The sequence below is a fragment of the Alosa alosa genome, chromosome 12 (assembly GCF_017589495.1).
Source record: "Alosa alosa isolate M-15738 ecotype Scorff River chromosome 12, AALO_Geno_1.1, whole genome shotgun sequence".
Lineage (NCBI taxonomy): Eukaryota > Metazoa > Chordata > Actinopteri > Clupeiformes > Clupeidae > Alosa > Alosa alosa.
Genome location: NC_063200.1, coordinates 32,207,428 through 32,228,935, shown reverse-complemented (window position 1 = coordinate 32,228,935; position 21,508 = coordinate 32,207,428). Strand labels below are relative to the sequence as shown.

The window sequence follows — 21,508 nt, the reverse complement described above, 5'->3', positions numbered from 1 at the left end:
TATTCACAGTAATCATACGTATGACACATACTCACACAGTAGACATATGTACGCTTGCATGCACAGGCACATACGCAGGCACACACACACACACACACACACACACACACACACACACACACACACACACACACACACACATAACATAAACATAACAAAAACAATCAAGAATTTCTCAGAATTATGAACAGGCAAGATGGAGGTGGGGTTGTATAAAATTAATTTTACATGTGAAATCTATGAACTAATCATGTTTTGGTACTTGTTGTCTAGCAGATACCAGTGAGAATTGAGTGTGGATAATGACATTTAGTGAGACAGTTAGAATCACATAGGCCTTTCAGCGTGATTTCTTTTTGTGGAAAAATGTGCTGGACTGGGCGGCGGTCATATTTTGTACCGCTCTGCGGTACATCTAGTTATTTAAGATTAGATTGTTGCACAATGCAACAATCTTTCGCGGTGTCACTTAAGAACACGTTAGAAGATAAGAAAGAAGTCGAGTAAGAAAGTGAGGAAATGTGTAGGCTTAGATTTTGATGCAGTAGGCCTACAGACTAAACCACATGTTCCTTTCTCTGCTTTTACTTCATAGGCCTAATAAAATATAGCCTTCACTTAGCAAAGATAATGGCAAACTATTCTGGCAACGTCTCGTTTCATAACTTGATTGCATTTTTGTCCGCTTTTCATCACATTATTATGACCATTAAATGTAGGCTATGCTATTTTGCACGTTAAAATCTGATTCATCACAGATAAACACAATAAAGAAAGGGAACGTAAATTGGATTATGTATTCTAAGTTGTAATTACTCTGTATGTCCTGTTGGTGACCTCAGTGAGAAGTACTGTTAAGACGCTCTTAGCCGGTAAAGAGAACTCTGGAGCACTCGTAGATCTACGAGTGTTTTCACAACGTTCTTAAGCTACGATGGTTTCGGGAAACAGTCGGCAAATCTTAAGACGTTCGTAAGAGGGACATTACGACGCTCTTAGGCTTAAGATGCTTTCGGGAAACTGGTCCCTGGCTGAACCTGAACCTGATGAATGTTGAATTTAAAACATTGTGCAAAAGTCCACCACGCATCGTTCAGCCAAATCTGCGCAGCGCTGCTTGATGTCGAACAAACCTAATGTTACCAACACTTCACCTGTAAAATTGAGCAGGTCTAATACAGTAAAACACCTTGGCTACCTGGGCACCAGTTTGGTTTGCTCATCTTCCGTCCACTAGAGGCGCTATATCATCTGTTGCCGTGAAGATGTAATTGTCTCTTCGTGATTCATTCCAGTTGGGATGAGGGATGCTAGGGAAATGGTTGTCATCGCGGGATAATGATGCTTCAGAGGGTTTCATCGTCAATATGGGGAAGGAATGGCGATGGCAAGGCCAGTCTATGAGGTAAATTTTGTAATTCGACTGCAGAGTAAATGGAATGAAAATGTTCCTGCGGTATCTTACCGGATCCGGATTAGAAAACACTGACACGTAGCATAACATTGAATCCAGTGGAGGAAATAGCTTTGTGCTAGCCAGCCAGTCTGTAGACATATGATGGAAACCCAGCTAGCTTTAGCTCTGAATCGGCTTTACTGCTAGGGTTGCAGAGAAGACATGTCAGCTCTTCGGCACTGTTGGTTACGAATACGTGAGTTCTCACGTTCCTGCAAACGTTCTTCTTAAACTGGCATTCAGGTGTCAAGTGCCATATGGTTAACGGATATTAGATAACATGAACGAACGTTATGCTTTCTTGAAGCAGCAGCAGCAGCAACGGAGCCCCTTTTAAACTACCTAATCGTTAGCGAGGATAGCTGCAATTAAATTCATTCAACACATAGCTTAACCAACTATATGTTTTGTATGGCCATAACCTTGTCATTTCACTGTGATTGTGGGTGTTTTGATCCTCATCGTTCATCGCATCGATCGGAGTTACACATCTTGGCAGTCTTTCGTCTGCAATTGTATGCATGGAATGTTATGTAGAGAACGTATACGTGCCACGCAACGTTTACGTCCTCTGTTTTCGTCGAGTCTGTTGACTGATTTTATGCATTGAGTGGACTGAGCTAACGTGATTTTTTTTTTAATTTCTCATAGGTGATGTCAGCTGGAACGAGAATAGAATAAGACTGTTATTTGACAGAGAGCGATGGCTTTTCCAAGGATTCTGCACTGGTGAAGACGTTTGGCTGCCAAGTCCTTCCTCAGTAGGCTACCTGTAGTTCAATATCAGGGCTGTCAGTGACTTTTGCACGTGAGCCTGGCCTACAGGAGTGCATGATAAACCCATTTGCAAACTGCACCTCCAAATTCTCCAAAAGTCCTCTGTGGATTCTGCTGACCCATTCAGTCAAGGGCAGACAGGGGAGGAATTTGGATTTCTGATTTCTCGAAGGGAAAGTGAACGAAACAATCAAGATGTTTTCTGCACTAAAGAAACTTGTTGGCTCTGAGGGAGGGCAACTGAGGGAGAGAAATATCCCAGCTGGCCTGCAGTCAATGAACCAGAGTCTTCAGCGGCGCTTTGCCAAGGGCGTGCAGTATAACAGTAAGTGATTGCACTTCAGATTACTGAACACACCCACGTCATATTTAGATGTAAAAACAAATGATGGCACTGAATGGAAGTATTAGAGCTCTTGAGGCATTAGGATGGTTATATGAGGCTAATCCTACTATTGTAGTTAGCACCATGGTTAACAGGTAGGATGTCTTTTAGATGATGAAACCAAGCCATACATGATCAATACTAGCTGTAGTTATCCTTGACAGAACAAGTAGTGTGGTAGCAGGCTGTTTCCCCTACTGACAGTGAACTGTGCTCTTGTATTGATCCTCTGTTAGCGTTTGGGCTGCTGTCTGACCATTTCTGGAGACATTAAACATTTATGACTGATACACGATCACCCACCGGCCTATTTTTCCAGTCGTCTCCGACTTCTCGTTGTCAGTAATGGTTAGAAGCAGTTAGGCCTGCTTTACTTTTACACTCAGAGTTCATTCAGAGTTTTAGATAATGTTCATGTCAGGATGTTTTCTGGATGGTGGGGATGGCTATCTGTGCACTCATTCAGACCCAAATGATTGTGTTGACAGAGATGATATAAAGTTAAACAATCATCTGTCTTCCACCTGTTATGTTGCCCATTAAATGTCATCGTAAGGGTATCATTGTCATTTAGGGGTGTAAATGTCTTACTTTTCTTGACACAAGGAAAGCAATATGCATTAAGACATGTTTATCTCTGCACACATTTGTTTACTTTGCATTCTGATTCATGTCTATTGGACTTTGTCATAAAGAGAATTACTGCTGTATTGAGTTGTTTGTGTTCCTCCAGTAGTTTGATAGATGAATGATGTTATCCAGCTGCCACATAATGTTATATCTTCCATCTCTCTCTCCCAGTGAAGATTGTCATCCGTGGGGACCGGAATACTGGCAAGAGTGCTTTATGGCACCGGCTGCAGGGGAAGAAGTTTATCGAGGAGTATATACCCACCCAGGAAATCCAGGTCACCAGTATACATTGGAACTACAAAAGTAAGACTCTCTTGGCCCTTTTAATTAGATATTGTGTTGTGCGGCAACACTTGAGAAGGGTGTTTTGTTACTTACAGCACAATGTAATGTTGCAGGTCAGAGTGTGCATCCATCAAACGGCTGCACATTTCCCTTCAGTCATTGTTGTCCCATTAAGCTCATAAGAAGTCAGAGCTAGCCACAAAAACAGCACTCCATCGATCTCGCTCGCAATTTCACGGCTCTCGCTTCCGCATCCTGTGCTTTAATCCACATTAAAGTAGCTAGTTGGTGGCCCAGTGTTAAAGCATACACACACACACACACACACTCTCTCTCACACACATACACACACACACTGGCTTCGCTCTCCCCCCACCGAGTGTGTTTCCCATGCAAGGTGTGTGTTTGGCCCGGTGCCAACAGACTGGGCTCTTTCCCCCTCAGTCGCCCATTTACTGCAGCTGGGGGAAAAAAGCCCCAAAGTGACTGCTGCTGGGGAGAAACACTTTCTGTCAACAAACGTCCTTTAGTAGGTGACTCAGCACTGAGGCCTGTGGCAGAATAGGGCTTCCCCTCTGGCTGTGCTGATGGTGTTTACCGGTGCTACTGCAGTACAGTATAGATGATCATGACAAAATGAGCTCAACAATTTTAACTCTGTGTTGTGTATTGTCAGTGTACTAATTCCTCACAAATAGTAGCAAAAAAAACAAAACAGCAAAGCTGTCAGTGTCCGTGTTAACAAAGCTGTAGTGATCCGCGTGTCCAAGGCAGTACTGTGTGTTTTGTGCTGATGTTGAGTATGGACTTTGATCGTGTGTCTCTCTGTCTCCTCAGCAACAGACGACGTGGTGAAAGTGGAGGTGTGGGATGTGGTGGACAAAGGTGAGCCTTGGGGGGATCCTTTGGGGAAAAACAAATTAGTTTGGTGTTTAATGCCATAGTGTGTTTCAACATGAAGGGATTCAATTCATTGGTTGTGCAACAGTCACTGATAGAGTGGTAATCTGATAGAAATCAATCAAATCAAATAGGTTTGGTGTGTCCTATTTAGTTTATGAGTCAGTGTTGGAAGATGGCTTCCGTAAGCCCAGTTTTCTGCTTAGTTTTGGTGAAGACAAGCAGCAGTTTTGTACTTTGCTTTCTAACAGTGTTCTTGCTCCCCTTCTATGGTTCCTTCAGGTCAAAAGCTACCTGCTGAAGGATTAGGTGAGAGTGGGTGGCCCAGTAGTGGGTGGACTGTAGGCAGCCTGTGTTTGTGGTGCTCGTGTAACCCTTTCTCCCTCTCCTGCTGCTCTCTTGCTCCAGAGTGGCATTAGACATGGATCTGGTTCAACTACTATTTCTCAATAGCAGGACTCGGCAGATTCCTTGAAGGAGGGGTGGTTGATGCATTTTCAGTGATTTTGTTTTTAATCATATATGCCTGTTTACTTAAGCATGGCTACACTGATTTTGCTATGTTATTTTTCTGAAAATTTTTACTGAAAAATTTTACCTTGTAGTTCCCATGAGGTAAATAGTGGTTTCTGCGAAATTATATTTTGGATTGGCAGTACAAAACACAGAAAACACGCATGACCAAGAAAAACAGATAATGTGTGAATGACATGAAATATGCACTTACTCTAGAAAATCATCTACCTCCTCCTCTGCCTTCAAATAGCTTTCAAAAGACTGTTGTGTGAACTTGAACTTAGTACATAGATAGAGAATACTGAGAGTACTGATATAATGATATACTGACATTTTTCCCCTCCTGTTCGACTGCATTAAAAATATGTGTTAGTCTTCTGTAATTGCTTTCCCTCCTCACTGGTTTGTAATATCTTTATTTGTTTTGTTTTATTTATTTGCTTGTTTGTGTTTTTTGCACCTACTGCAGGGAAAGGCAAAAAGCGAGGGGACAACCTGAAACTGGAGAACGAGCCTCAGGAGGTAACGGCTGCATTCAGAGGTGTCACAAGCTCCTAATGTGTCTGCCTAGCTTGGAGTGGAAGGCAGAGATGAGGGGGAAAAGCCTTTGTTCAAGCCCAAATCATTTGTCATAGCTGCCATAACAAATGTCACTTCTGTTCTGCGGATGATCTGTAGCAAGTACTTCATATTCAAAAAGTCAGTCATATTAAAGTGTTAGTGTGGGGGTTGAGATTTATTCTTGGCATTCAGTGCTGCATTAATTACATTTTTCGTATATTTATGTTTTGTTTTCAGTCGGAAGCCGAGATGGCCCTGGATGCCGAGTTCCTGGATGTTTATAAGAACTGTAATGGGGTGATCATGATGTTCGACATCACAAAGCAGTGGTGAGCATCTTCTCTCTCTCTCCCTCTCTCTCTCTCTTTCCCTCGTTCTCACTGTCTACTTCTGTGTCTTTATCAGTCTCTGTGTCTGGTATTGGGTTGCAGCTGGGTCAACTCAGTGGCGCCATCCTGGGCTCTTTGCCACTGGTTGAGAGAGATAAATAAACACACACACATAGCCTGGAGAGAGGACTTATTTCCTCCTTCTTTTACCTTTCTTTTTATGTTCATTATGTTTGCACATTGGTCATCTGTTTCTACAGGACAGGTTCAATGTTTATCTTTTAGATAGATTTTTTTCTATTCTATTCTATGCTATTCTATTTTTTCTATTCTGTTTGCCTTTAGCTTCTGTCTTTTATTGCTATTGTCAAGGTCAAGGTTCTTTATTTGCCATTTGTGCACAAACCAGCAGTTCAGACACATTGGAATTCTTGTGCGGTGCTCTCAGAGTCAACACTATGGGGTAGAGATGCACCGATATGGAATTTTAGGGCCGATAACGATAACCGATATTTATTGGTTTGTTGTGGCCGATACCGATACGATAACAGATAATATTACTCTTGAAAAGTGATTTGGGGAAAGCATTTAATAAGCATAATTTTATTGCAGTAATTTTACCTACCACTAAATGATGCACAGAACTCATAATAGTCCTCAATAGTACGGCAGTCAACAACATAACAGTAGCCTAGTCCTACAGTATGTGTGGCTCCTTTAAGTGAACCTGACGTCAGTGAATTGCGAGTGAATGGCTAGAGAGTTTGAATCGTTTTCATTTAGGACTAAACACTCATAAACGGCTCAGCTTGGAATAAGCTATAGTATAGCGACCAAATCAGAGTTTGTGAGGGAAACTTAGGTTTAGTTTGCGGGTAACTGAATAAAGCTGAAACTCCTCAGACTGTATCTTATGTCCGTCTACTCTGTTGCGCACAACCTGCTGCAGCAGAAATGAAAGGCGTTAGCCCGGGTTGTTTAATAACTTATTATGATGACCTGTCTGGAACTGAAGCACGAATGGTTAGCATATTTCTAGGGAATAATACAAAACCCAAGCTAAAGTAATGCAAATATAATACTAAAACACAACTTAGAACTAGGCCTACTTATGTACTCGTCCCACTAACGAGTTTGTTTATTTGTTTCCCCGACCAGCGCGGTAAAGTGCAAACACACCAGCACAAGACGGCTCTAGATAGGGCTGAGCTCCGCTCTGTTAAGGTTAAATGGTGGATCATTTACGAGAGGATTTTGAGATGCACAGATTCCCAAATGAACGCATATCCACAGATTTTGTTAGAGTGGTGAAATACATTCACACCACTGACATTATATTGAGGAAAAAGTATAGCCAACCAAGCTCAAGTAGGCTAGCTCAGTGTAGCCATATGTTAATGTTCTGCATTATGTCCAATATCCGTGTGTAACTGTATTTAGAGATAAGCATATGCAAGATATGACTTTGCAGTGTTTCACTGTTCTGCATGGCTGCGTCAGTAGCTATCTGCTCCGGATTGCCAGGTTGCCACTAATCAGAGTCTGATTCAGTGTAGTCCATGTGAGATGGGATGACCAACGCCATCTCCCGTCAGCCTGGACGTATACTTAAACCCTAACTATTTCCTTGTCTAGTTAGAGCAGCTGATGGATCTTTAGGTGAAGTCGTGCTGTCTCTCCCTTGATGCACATCATTGTAAATAAACTCTGTTCCTGATTTTTCATACTATTGGTCTGACTGGGTCTCTATTCATCTGTGGTATCAAAATTACCATCACCATGAGGTCTAAAAGAGAGATCTACGCTGAAAGACAGCCGATGCAGCTGAACCCGCAAAAGATCCCGTAACCCCCAGTAGAACATTAGCGAGGGCAGGACTGGGTCGGGCCCCCTGGGTTCCATTCTCTGTAGGCTCATACGTTTAACATTCTATCTATGCTCTTTGGCACAGAACGCCTCAGCTGAAACCGTTCCGTTTCCAAAAGCTGAGAAGCAATTTTCTCCTTCAATAATTTCAAATTAAGTTAGATTTTTTTTTTTTTTTTTGAAAGAGGTTAAGGGAGATGTCTGCTTTATCACCCATTAACGGTCACTAACTGCTGCTTCTAAAACTGGCTAACACTGAAGGTGATCATCTCTGTCGTTCAGGCTGATCGAAATAAAAATGTTTGGTGAATTTGTGTGGGAGATCAAGGTGTGTCGTTCTCTTCAGGACCTTCAATTACATCATGAGGGAGCTGCCCAAAGTGCCCATGCACGTGCCGGTGTGTGTGCTCGGTAACCAGAGGGACATGGGCGAGCACCGGGTCATCCTGCCCGACGACACGCGGGACTTCATCTCCAGCCTCAACAGGTACAGGTTTCAGCTCCCGGCTTTCTCAAAGTGTTCTGCAACTGTCTCTCTGAAAACATTTCCAAGAAATGTAAAGTTTCTAAAATGTTTGCGCCAGGCAACAGTTATTACGTTTGTGGAAAATATGAAATTTGTGGGATTATTACACGTACACAGAAATGCAGGGTTTTATTACATTTGTGGTTTATGACATTCGTGGGAAGGCATTACGTTTGTGGGTGTTACATTGCACACTGGTATGCTTTTGGGTTGGGAGGAAGCCAGGTGTGCCTTGGAATTATTCCTATTACAATTCCAATTCCAATGCTTCATATATATTATCATATGCACAGGTGTGCTGTGGGAAGTTGATCATACTTTTTCATAAATGCAGTGCATATTGACAAGAATGTTCGAGAACCACCTTGAGAATCTAGGCAAAGATAATGACAGGCTCACCTCTCCAGCCCCAGGTTTCTATGTTGTGACAGAGGGCATGAATGATCACTTGAGCTATGTGAAAGGGCAGGATGATCAGCTGATGGTGATGGTCACTGATGGCCATGAGGCGCATCCCTCACACAGCGCTGATGTGTCTCTCCCTGTAGGCCTCGAGGCTCCTCGTACATTCATTACGCCGAGTCGTCCATGAAGAACGGCTTTGGGCTGAAGTACCTGCATCGCTTCTTCAACATCCCCTTCCTGCAGCTACAGGTCAGACCGCATGCTTATGCCGGTTTGTGTGGTTTAGGCCCTGCAAAAAAATGCTTTTAGTGATTCAGGAATTCAGCAAGATAACAACCAAAAGCTTTGTCTTGCAAACAACAGCACAGTTGAGTTCATCTCCACATGTATTTTGAGGATGTTTTGGGAAAAAAAAACAATATCCCTGAAAAAAATCAAAAACAGCTTTCATATAAGGTTTTTAGACCTGGTATAATCATCCAATCATGTATCAAAATCATTTATCAGAAGTCCTATATCAGAAATAAAAAACTAACTGGGCCCAGGTCTGGTTGAGTGTTGTATGCTATGTGATTATAGAGCCTGTCCTGTGATGTTCACTTCACTTTCCTGGAAGTGCGGCCTTTGTGTATTTGTTTTCATGTCATGGCTTTCTGAGATCTAGCGTTGCGTTGGGCTCTGTGCATGAATTATTCCCCAGCTTCTCTGGCCACTACTTTTCCCTTCCATCAATAATTCCCCAGCCTCCTGGCCCCTTCAGCAGCGCAGCGCTGCCCCATCAATCTGCTCTGCACAGGATGGAATGGGTACCCGCCGCCGCTGTCTGCCTTGTTATTGTGAACCACCCAAAACAGGACTTGCTAATCTCGGAGGTCAGGTGCTGTGTGCGTGTGCGTGTGTGTGTGTGTGTGTGTGTGTGTGTGTGTGTGTGTGTGTGTGTGTGTGTGAGAGAGAGTGAGTGTGTGTGGAGGACCGTATTATCTTTCTGAGTGGCTGCTAGCTTTGCTGGGGCTCCATGAATTAGTAAGGTGATGAAAGGGAAGCCTCTGCGTCCACAGAGGTGAGTACGGAGAAGCGGAGGTCTGTCACCTGGACGAGAGACACAGAGAGAGAGAGAGAGAGAGACAGACAGACACAGACACACAGAGAGAGAGAGAGACAGATAGAGAGACATAGAGGCTCTGTTGCTCTTGTACACACTCTGCCCACAGATTGACTGTATATGCGCTCCTGGAGCTGTTTATCATACACTCATGGCAGGCGGTCGCTCCAGTATTGATCTGAAATATTGATGGCACTCGGGTGTTTTTTTTTTTTTTCCATTAAAAATTAAAGCCTCCAGTTGTTTTTTTTTATTGCGGTGATCACGACTCTCAACTATCCATAAAATTAAATGAAAAACAGCCGTAGTTAAACTTAGTCTACATTTTAAAGAGACATGGTGAAGTATTGGTATGACAAAGACATATTGTAGTCCCTGAGCACGTTTTGTATGTATTTTGGTGGTAAAATAGGGAACATTTTAAGGGGGCCTTCAATTTCGGTGCCCCTGCACTCGGTGAGCAGTCGCCCATGGTGAGCTAAAGTGTGGGTGTGCGGAGGATGTGGCATTAAGTGGCACGAGCCGAGAGCCCACGCTGGCTGGGCATTCTAATTGGCTCCTAAAGTTAGCCCAGACTGGCACTGCAGGGGGGGGGAGGGGGGCACTCTCAGCCGGGTGCCCTTCGGCTGGCCACTCACGGGAGGCGTGGTGAAGAGAGCCAGTCGTGACGGGGCAGAGACGGGGCACTGGCTGGTGACGGCGAGGGGTTTGCGTTCATGAAGTCATGAACGCTACGTTTAGTTGTGCCTCAGAAAACAAGGCCACTTGATTTAAGTTAAATGTGGTCATATTTGAACAATGAGTGGGGTAGGGATCAAGTTTATTGGAATATTATTGGCGGTAGCACTGTAAACACGATGTTAATAGGAATCAAGGAACATTTAGTAAAAATAAACCTGTGTGTGTGTTTGCATCCCTACAGAGAGAGACGCTCCTGAGGCAGCTGGAGACAAACCAACTGGACATCGACGCCACTCTGGAGGAGCTCAACGTCCAGCAGGAGACGGAGGATCAGAACTATGAAATGTGAGTCACATTTCTCTCATTAACATAACACACGCACACACACACACACACACACACACACACACACACACACACACACATACGTACACACACATACGTACACACACACATACAACATATTACATCATACTCCCCACTGACTCATACCAAATCGCACCTTCATATCCCTGCATGTGATGCACCCTCCCACCTGCTCAGTCACTGGAGGGCAGTCTGGTTAATGAAGCAGCTGTTTATCTGCTTGACCCACCATCTGCTTCTCCTCTGCAGATTCATGGATATGATGGAGGCCCGCGGGAAGGGCTACAACTCGCCGGGCCCAACCAACGGCCAGAGCCCCTCCTCGGGCTCCCAGTCGCCCGTGGTGCCCCCGGGGGCCGCCTCGCCTAGCGTGTCCAGCCCCAGCACCCCCCAGGCTCCGCCGCAGACGCAGCCCATCCCGGTGCCCCACCCGGCCAGCGCACCCCGTGCCCCTCCGCAGACGGCCGCTCCTCAGCTGGCCACTCCGACGCAGGCGGTGGCGCCGTCGCACCCAGTGCAGCAGCTCCACGCCGAGCCACCCGTCGCCTCGTCTCCACCCACCTCTGCTGCTGCTGCTGCTCCGCCCCAGAAACGAGGCTTCATGTCCCGCCTGTTTGGGGGCGCCGCTGCTCCCGAACAAACCCCAGGTGAGTGCACACACACACACAGTCACACACACACACACACACACACACACACACACACACACACAGTCACACTAATGCCACACTGGATGATACCGTAGGTATGAAATGCTGGTATTGATTCATTTTTGTATGTAGTCATGTGTTGTGTATATAGTCTATATAGTATATAGTATGTGCCATTTCAGTCTGTGTAGAGGCAGAGGTAGTTGGGGTTGAAATCAAGACCTTTCCAGATCTGAACTTAATGACATCCAAAGGACTCCACAGACACGATAAATAGTACTGGACAGATGTAATGACACTCGCGTCACCGTGGCCAATGTGCGTCACCCACCTAAACGATGAGGCGGCATCCATTTTTGCCATGGAATGCTCGTCACTCATTGGCAATCTCTGGGGAGATGAGTGGCACACCAAAACAAGACATCCCATAATGCTTTGTTTCAAATGAGCCAGAGCAGCGTTTCAGTCAGCACAGCAGAAGCACTATAAAAGAGCACTAAAAATGCCATAACGTGAAATGGGACGCTTTTTAACCGTCTGTGAACATGTCTGCGCCTGCTCTGCTGGAGTCTGCGAGACGTCAAGCCTGAAATTGCTCCGTCACGATCTCTCACGGCCCAATCGTATTTACACCAGCAAGAAAGCCATGCGTGAAAGGTGTTCACTATCCACCTACGACGTACTGCGTGAGAAGCTCACTCGTCTTTCCTTGCCTTCGTATATTTTTTTCCGTCCTTGGGTTGTACAGAAAAGGGAATTCCAGTGGTGCCTCACCATTGGCCAACAAACCCAGTAATGTCTAGTTGCATTTAACAACCCAGCGTGCGTTGCCGCGGAGATGGAAGAGCACTGTCAGGAGAACAACAGAGAGGCGCTGTGGAGATGCAACTCCACACTCTCATCGCATGCCAATGAGACGGGTGTGTGTGTGTGTGTGTGTGTGTGTGTGTGCAGTAGTGCGTGTGTGTGCATGTTTGTGGAGGTGGGTGGAAAAGAATAGATTGGTATGAAGACCCATTAGCATCACCTCTGGAGCTTGCACATCACATAACTACACACTCACTTGCACACACTCTGACTGACACACACACACACACAGATGAATATGCATATGTGTATGTACAGTCAGAGAATAGCGGAGGCATGCGTGTTTACACCTTCATATCCTCCGCACACCCTGGCAGACGCTTGCTCACTGGCTCTGAGTCTCTCACACGCTGCCTCAGTCAGTCATTTGTCTCCTGTCTGCACCAGTGCTCCCGCTGCTGCATTGCAGATCCAGAGGGGGCTGGGGCAGGGCTGGAGGGAGCCGGAGACGCCGGCCCTTACTAGTCCCTTACACACACACACACACACACACACACACACCCTATACACACACACACACACACAGTCGCTGACACATGCACACACACACACAAACACACACCTATATACACACACACACACACACACACACACACACACACACCCTATATACACACACACAAACACACACCTATATACACACACACAAACACACACACAGTCGCTGACACATGCACTCACACGTAAACACACACACACACACAGTCACTGACACATGCACTCACACGTAAACACACACACACACACACACCTATATACTGTACATACTCGCACATACATACACACATACACACACACACACACACCTATATACAGACACACTGACACACACACACACACCTATATACTGTACACACACACACACACACACACACACACACAGTCACTGACACATGCACTCACACATAAACACACACACCTATATACAGACACACACACACACAGTCACTGACACATATACACACACACACACACACACACTGTGATAAATGCCTTCTGATGTCATTCCAGGTCTTTGATTTTCATTGGCAAAGATTAAAGCATAAGATTACTAACTCTTTCTTGACCATCAAAGAAAGTGTTAGACAGTCTGTATTCAGTATTTAAAGGAACCATATGTAAGATTGTGGCCAAAACTGGTACTGCAATCACTTTCAAATTACTAGAGCGGTGTATCCCCTCCCCCTCCCCCCTGACTCAAGGTTGCCAACCCGGATGCCGAAACACTACTGACTTTGTGATTAGTAGATAGGTGGAAGGTGGCACATCAGGCCAAAACACATGACATCAGTTGAGGGCTGCATCTTCAATTTTTAAATGACAATATCCTGGCCGTACTACTGTTGTCAGTGATATAAGTATTTGAAATGAACATGATTTTTTAATGCCTAGTGACAATATCAACGCCATTTTATGATTAATTGAAATACATTTCTTACATACGGTTCCTTTAACTGGCTGAAAGAAAGGATCCTTATAAAAACATTGTTGTTTTTCTCTTTCCTTCTCAGACTTGGGGACATCAGGCACTTCACAGCCCACAGGCAAGGTGCAGAGTGTGGATGACTTCATGCCAGAGTTGGGCTTGGACAAGAGCTTCCTGGAGGACGGTGGCACCAGCGCTGCCAAGTCCAGGCAGAAAGCCCGACATACTGCTACTCTGGATAGTGACAGGTGCAGAGAAAAAACGTTTCTGACTTTCTGTGCACTCATAGAGCTGAAACTTAACATGTAGAATATGTTACTGAAAAATACACTTACAGACCTACAGCTAGGATGTCATTGTAGACGGGCATGGAGTAATGTGGCACACATAGATCATTCTTCACTACACTTGAAATTTTCCTTTTCTTCTCAAAGTTCATCATGCTGTTAGACCTTAAACAGACCTACATTTTTACAAATTACAAATGAAATCTTAAATATTGATATCTACTGTAATGTGTGCTTAATGGGTACTGGTAATTGTAGATTTTAGTTGATAAAATAATAATAACCAAGTAGCCACAATAATAATTGTATTAACCAAAAGAGACCATTGCAAACATACATGGAAAAACATGCAAGGTTGCAAGATTATGAGAATAATTTGCCATAAAGAGTCACCAGTTTTCTTAAATTCTATCTCTTTGCTAAGACACATTCAAAAACATGTTCAAAGATTGCCTCCTTGGCTAATTGACAACATTTGAAGTAAGTGGTGAATTTATCAAACTGAACCTTTCTTTTGAAGTCTTCTTGCAATCAATGGGCCTGGCAGGTCTGTCTGTGTAGCATTCAGTGAAACTTCAGTGATGGCTCACATGTCAGTGTGTGAGTTTCTGTCTTCATTCAGGCAAAGGGTGGTCTATTTTAGTATTCTGGGAACTCTTTTCTTCTTTTTTTCATTTTTGTTGGCACACATCAAAATCTGGGTCATTAATCATTCTCCTCTGGCCTTGAGAATGCCGCATGAGTGCTCTTGAGTCGTGCCTCCAGTTAATAAAAGAAACGGCAGCAAAGGGAATCAGGGATCAGAAAAGTGAAGGGTTTGAGGATCTTGCTTTGCTTTTTGAGGCCAAACCCTACCAGACTGTTCCCCTCACATTTTACCTCACAGGATGGTGTTACATTTATACCTGCGGTGCCACAATACACCACTGTCAGAGAGAACAGAACACCGCAAAGGCAAAAATCAACATGACATTTCTGAATCATGAATTCCTTTTTTTGTCCTCTTCTGTACGGTATGTGTTACAAAGAGACTCTTTGTCTGGGAGAATACAGTACGATCGAGAAGAGACTATACCTTGACCTCCCACCTGAGCTGTCTACCTGCACAACCTTCGCTGCGTGACTGAGCGTATCACGTGACTTTAGGGTGTCTGACCCCTCTCCTCTTCCCTCTCCTCCTCTCTCCTCCCCTCTCTCTTCTTCCCTCTCCTCCTCCCCTCTCCTCTTCCCTCTCCTCCTCCCCTCTCCTCTTCCCTCTCTTCTTCCCTCTCCTCCTCTCTTCTTCCCTCTCCTCTTCCCTCCCCTCCTCCTCCTCTCTCCTCCTCCTCTCTCCTCTTCCCTCTCCTCTTCCCTCTCCTCCTCTCTCTTCTTCCCTCTCCTCTTCCCTCTCCTCCTCCTCTCCTCCTCCTCTCTCCTCTTCCCTCTCCTCCTCCTCTCCTCTTCCCTCTCCTCCTCCTCTCCTCCTCCTCCTCTTCCTCCTCCTCCTCTCCTCTTCCCCTCCTCTTCCCTCTCCTCCTCCTCTCTCCTCTTCCTCCTCCTCCTCTCTCTCCTCTTCCTCCCTCCTCCCTCTCCTCTTCCCTCTCCTCCTCCTCTCTTCCTTCCCTCTCCTCCTCCTCTCCTCTTCCCTCTCCTCCTCTCTCCTCCTCCTCTCTCTCTTCCCTCTCCTCCTCCCCTCTCCTCTTCCCTCTCCTCCTCCTCTCTCCTCCTCCTCTCTCTTCTTCCCTCCTCCTCCTCCCCTCTCCTCCTCCTCTCTCCTCTTCCCTCTCCTCCTCCTCTCTCCTCCTCCTCTCTCCTCCTCCTCTTTCCCTCTACAGTGACGGGGAGGGCAGAGGAGGCAACCCCCTGGTCTCTGGTTTCCAGGACGACCTGGACCCTGATGACAGAGTGGCGGCAGCGCAGCCGTTACCGCAGGTGGCCGCCCCGAGTCTGGACGTCACGCTGACCAGCGATGAGGAGGAGGTGAAGCCCTCCACCGCCGCAGCAGCAGCCTATCAGGACAAAAGAGGCTCGTCTGCGGGGGCAGACTTGAAGGGGTAAGAGGCTCAAGTGGCCACTGTACTTCTCAGTGTGATTGAGCGCTTTGTCTCTCATGTCAAGTCAAGTTTATTTATATAGCGTATTTCATACACAGAGCTCATTCAATGTGCTTTACATAAACAAAACCAAACAATAATAACAAATAAAAGCATAGATCTGAGAACAGTTTGGTCTTAAGTCTAGATTTAAAACTGTCTACTGTGTTACATTCGGTTTCAGTAGTTTTCTTTTGGGATGTGCAGAGCACAGGGCTAACGTTGCCCATGTGTCCTCTTTAGCTTGTTTGCTCGATGTGCTTGCTTCCTCGTGGCTCTTTGCTTCCTTCCTCATCACACCAGCCCAAACCATGAGCTAGTTATTTCTCTCACCGAGAGGCTGTTGATTTGTGATCGTGGTAATGTGATTGGTCTAGGTTCTCCATGAACTCTGTGCTGAAGCCCCAACCAGCGAAGACCAAAGCGGTCGAGAGGCCGGCCACTCTCAAGACCAAGGCCGCCTCCCCGGCGCCGCAGCGGCAGGCTAAGAAGACAGGGGGCGCTGTGGAGGCCGAGTCCTCTGACTCGGACCATGGTGGGCCTGTTGCCAAGCAGATGCTCTCGTTCGTCATGGACGACCCCGACTTTGAGAGTGAGGATGTGGAGATCCCAAAGACCAAAAAGGTAGATGATTTTGAAAATGTATACTGACTGCTAAACCACTCAACTAATGGGAGCCATGTGGAGTGCTGTGATGATCAATATCCCTCAGTGTTTGCTTTTCTGTGCTTAGGTCAGAATCAGATAGTCTCTTACACTGTAATTCAGTGAGCATTAGATAACATTTGAAGTGCACACATGGCCCTTTCCACACACACACACACACACACACACACACACACACACACACACACACACACGCTCCTCATCAATCTTTGTGACTGGGTGGAACTGTGGCTTGGGCAGGATGGGTGACCTCGACCTCTATCATTTGGCACACATTCTCATTCCCATATTCTCCCTTATCTCTCCATCACCCTCTCTCTCTCTCTCTCTCTCTCTCTCTCTCTCTCTCTCTCTCCTCTGCAGGAATCTTTCCCAGGGCCGGATGACCTCTCGGACAGGTCAGATGACTGTTTTGGCCTGACAGGACACCCTGAGCCGCCTAAAGCCAGCGCCCTGTCCTTCAAGAGCCACAACAGTGACATTGACCTGTTCGGCCTGGCCTTCAATGAGACGCCATCCAAGAGCAAAGACAGCAGCGAGGACCAAGAAGGTCTGTAGCGCGTCCCTCCATCACCCACTCAGTCAATCAATCTATCAATCACCCATTCATCAACTCAATCTGTCAGTCAATCCATTCATTCAATATTGTGTGGGTTTGTGTTGAGAGCGAGCGACTTTGGCAAATAAATGACCCCCCCCCCTTCCCACAGACAACGAGAGCAGACACTCCGGAAAAGAGAAGAAGAAGAAGAAAAAGAAGAGCAAAGAGGTAGGTGGGAGGAGGAGAGGAGAGAAAAAACCACACAAGCCCACGCGTCTCCGTTTACTCATCACGAGAGTGTTTGTCTTAAGAGCCGACAGGCCCAGTGTGTACTTATTCTCTCTGCACTCAGGCACATAAGCTTCCACGGGCTTTGACGCGTCTTCTTTTTTAGATCGCTCCTCTTTCCATATTCGTGCCGCAGTGAAATGATTTTTCGGCTGGTCTGGCACTGTTTTAAGTGACCCATTCATCCGAAACTTTAAGCTTTAAAGCACCTCCTCTCCCCTTTTCTCACCCGCCCTCAGGAGGAGGAGAAGAGCAGTAAGAAGCGACACAAACACAGGAAGAAGGAGAGGGAGGACTCGGGAACGGGTGATGAAAAAGACAAGGAGAAGGAGAAGGAGAAGAAGAAGAAGAAGTCGAAGACCAAGAAGGCATCCAACGTGGACGACCTGGAGGCTTTCCTGGCTGGAGGGGACGGGCCAAGCAGGAGTGGGGGCGGAGACTACGAGGAGCTCTAGAACTCTCAAGTGTCCAATCAGGGTTTTCGTTTTGTTTTGTTTTTTGCATCAGGGGTGTGGCCACGACCCATTTGTTGGACTTTTCATTGTGCAGATTCATTTCACCTTACCTGATTTTGTGGTGCCTACATTTTTCGATTCTTTCAAATGTCCTGTTTTCAAGTTAATATTTTCATGTTTCTCTTTTATCACATAGGATATAGTCTCCCAAAAAGTCTAGGGGGTCAGTTATCATGAAATCAAATTTTAGCCCATCCTCTCACTAGTAAATACTTCATAAAATTTCCCAAATATAAATTCATCTATTTCAACGTTTGAATGAAAAAGATAAGTAAATTCCCAGCAGTGATTCAGCCCGAGTTTTGTATTTAGCTAAAGCACATAAACTTCAGTATCACGCTCCAGCTTACAGCAAACAATATTTATTTTACAGTTAGCTTACCTAATAGAACGTAAATAGCGTGCCACTTGCACATACTCTGAAATCTCTGCTGAGCATTTTGTTCAGCTATCATTGGCCATTAGCCGTCTTCCTCACGAAAATAATGAAACAAACCTCTCTGATGGCGATTGCTGTTTGAAGACAGATTTTTTTCCAGAGCTCTTCTCTCTCTTCTTGCATTCCTTCCATTGATCAAATGCCTTAACTGAAGCGTAACTCTTACACCATCAGGACAGAAGCCTTTCTAAAACAGTGCTCTACTACGCAGAAGTGCTGTTTGTAGCTTACAGTAAAACAACAGCCAAGCTAAGCGAAGTACGTACCGTAATTTCCATAGCGTTGGCCCATTTAGATTTTTTTAAACATGTTTTAAAGTCCCCTTTAGAGAAAAAAAAACAGTTTAGTAAAAAGAAGCTGGTCTGTCCCATATCAAGTCACACTTTCATTTATATCAGTAGAGAGAGGTGTTAGACTGACCGTAATTATAACCAGTTAGCGCTGATAGCATCATTTGTGCCCATATTTTTTTCTATCTCCCTTGTGGAGAATACGATTGTTGGCATTTTTAGACACGTTAAATGCTAATTATCTTGACCTAATTCATCCAGTTTACCTTACTGGCTCTGTGCAGGTTTCAGCTAGGTTAGCACTGGCCTCCAACAACTGACAGCATTAAGCTGGTCAGTGTTTCTCATTCCGTTATCAAGACTCATTCATGGGGTCAAAACTGACCGACTGGACGAGTGATTGTTGCTGCTTTTAGAGCTTTCTAGAATTGGTTGTCCCTGCCATGGAAGAAAAAAAGAATATATTTATGAAGATGTAAAGTAAATGAAATGTTGGAATATGTTTAAATCCATATCCTATTTTGAATACACACATTTCTACCATTTCATATTTATTTATTTTTGTCTATTTTGACATGTGGAGAAATATTTTGGGACATTGTACGAGTTTACACAGTAATGTATTCATGAATGCAAATGATATGCACAGATATTTGTGAACACCTCTGCACCGCCTGTCTGAACATGGAGGTCTCCCCAGGTGACCTGTGTCCTTTTTATTCCTCTCATGGCTGGCTTTGCCCCCCTCTCTTTCTCTCTCTCCCTCTTTCTCTCCCTCTTTCTCTATTTTTTCATTTTCTTCTTCTCTGCCTTCATGTCGGAGGTTATTTTTAAACGGTGTGTGTAGTAAATGGCCGCCAACACGGCCTGTGTCCTCTGGCACACCCCTCCTGCCATTTTCAGGGGCTTTCTCCCTTGATGAGCAGAGAAGACCCACCGCTGGGTTTCTTTCTGTTCTCAAACGTCTTCCCTGGCATGGGGAGATTTGCTGGGATTGTGGCGCTGGATTGGTTCCCTCGTTAGTGCTTAGCGGAGAGGAACAAGGGTTAGCCCAGTCTGACCCCTGTGCCACTCTGCCCCACCCACCACCCCCCTAGCCATAGAGAGCCACCCCAAGGTCATGGAGGAGAAGCTCCAAGTTCTGTGTCTGTGACGGCAAAGGGTCAACAGATCCTCTGTGCAAGGACTCAGCTGTGCTCATTGGGTGGGATGTAGTGTTGTTGATGGACTCTCTGTGGAATGTGTGAGAATGTAGTCTGTGTGTGTGTGTGTGTGTGTGTGTGTGTGTGTGTGTGTGTGTGTGTGTGTGTGCTGTGCATTTTTACCCGGACCTGTAGACTGAAGCCACAATTCAGCTGATGGTTTCTGCATGCTCACTGTGAGCGAACGGGGGGAAAAAAGAAATCCAAATGTCATGTCATCCCTTCTGGAATATTTGCGCATCGCTTTGCTTCTCTTCTGAATGATGGGGGTGTGTTTTCTCTTTCTCCCTTTTCTCATTTTTTGTTTGTGTTGTTTTTTTTTCATTGTTGTGTTTGTCTGCTCAAGTGGGATTCCATCACATGTTCAGGTTCCCCCCTCAAACCAACTTGACTTTGGTGTTTGTTGACCACTCCTCTGAGCCTCTCTCACCCCTGTTACAGCCCTGGCTCCTCGTAAGGGCTGTGTTCTCCACGGTAGCTTGCACCCATGCCAGCCCAATTGAGGGGGGCAGGGATAAGATGCCATTGTCCAACCTCTCCCTCTCCAACACTCACGGACAAGTTTGGGCGCCACCTTGACACCCATAGTGTCCCATTGGGTTCAGGCATCTGCAGTGCTGCCCTCCTAAAGGCCAGTGTGGGAACTTCTCTTTTACCTCCTGAGCTACAAATATCAACGTCAAGCCTAAAGAACTTCATATTGAGCATGGTTGACTTTGGGGCTGCTCTGTCCCCCGTAGACTACAGCATGAGAGGGGTTCTGGCTGACGACAGACCTGACATACTCAGCTGGAAAGCCATCACTGTGGTTGATGTTATAGCGAGAACTGGTATCAGCTTATTTCAAAAAAGTTATAAGATAATGTTTAATGATGTATAAAACCTGTTGTGTGCGTGTGTGTGTGTGAGTGTGAATGATCAGAATGACAGATTTTTAAAACACAATAATGCAATGTTTTCTGTTCTTTCCTTGTGCTTAATTTAATTTAATCACACATTATTTTAAGAATGTGCAATCCTTTCCACACCATTTCTCAGACCAATGTGACAGGTTGTGTTCAGTAATAACATTTGATTGCAAAGAACAATTTTATTTTGACATTCTTTGGTATACCTCCATTTCCCCATCGTGGGTATGTAACGGTGTGTTCAAACAGTTTGAATAAATGCAAACATCTTTTCTCCCTTACCAGTGTTGTCAACTTCAATGCATGAGCTATCAAAAGAGTGAAAGACAACAGGATAGATTTCTTCCCTTACCTGACAAACAGATTATTAGTGTGTGAACCCATACAACTGGTGTTTCAGCAGAGCTTGATAATATACTGCACCATACTCTATTTTGTTGAACTCCTCTCCAATGCTTAAAGATTATACGCAATGACCAGTCCTTACCATTTTCAGCCACAGGGGGGTGTTGGACTCAGCCAGATTTTTTTTTTGCAGAACTGAGACGCCTCATTTAGCTTCAATCGAT

At 45.2% G+C, this 21,508-nt stretch overlaps 1 protein-coding gene across 3 annotated transcripts; it reads left to right on the top strand.

Annotated features, from left to right (window-relative positions):
* The first annotated feature begins 1,229 nt into the window (after positions 1 to 1,229).
* rabl6a (RAB, member RAS oncogene family-like 6a) lies at positions 1,230 to 21,220 on the top strand. Of its 3 annotated transcripts, XM_048259467.1 has the most exons (17): positions 1,230 to 1,405; positions 2,108 to 2,558; positions 3,420 to 3,554; positions 4,374 to 4,421; positions 4,719 to 4,745; positions 5,422 to 5,474; positions 5,751 to 5,842; positions 8,055 to 8,195; positions 8,783 to 8,888; positions 10,664 to 10,767; positions 11,038 to 11,435; positions 13,817 to 13,979; positions 15,833 to 16,051; positions 16,468 to 16,714; positions 17,120 to 17,306; positions 17,467 to 17,525; positions 17,825 to 21,220. In XM_048259467.1, the coding sequence occupies exons 2-17, from the start codon at positions 2,429 to 2,431 to the stop codon at positions 18,038 to 18,040; spliced, it is 2,325 nt and encodes a 774-aa protein (XP_048115424.1). In that variant the 5' UTR covers positions 1,230 to 1,405; positions 2,108 to 2,428; the 3' UTR covers positions 18,041 to 21,220. The 3 variants fall into 3 exon arrangements, with proteins under 3 accessions (XP_048115424.1, XP_048115426.1, XP_048115425.1); XM_048259469.1 differs by lacking the exon at positions 4,719 to 4,745 and having other exon boundaries at positions 1,231 to 1,405; XM_048259468.1 differs by lacking the exon at positions 4,719 to 4,745 and having other exon boundaries at positions 1,231 to 1,405; positions 5,419 to 5,474.
* Positions 21,221 to 21,508: the final 288 nt, after the last annotated feature.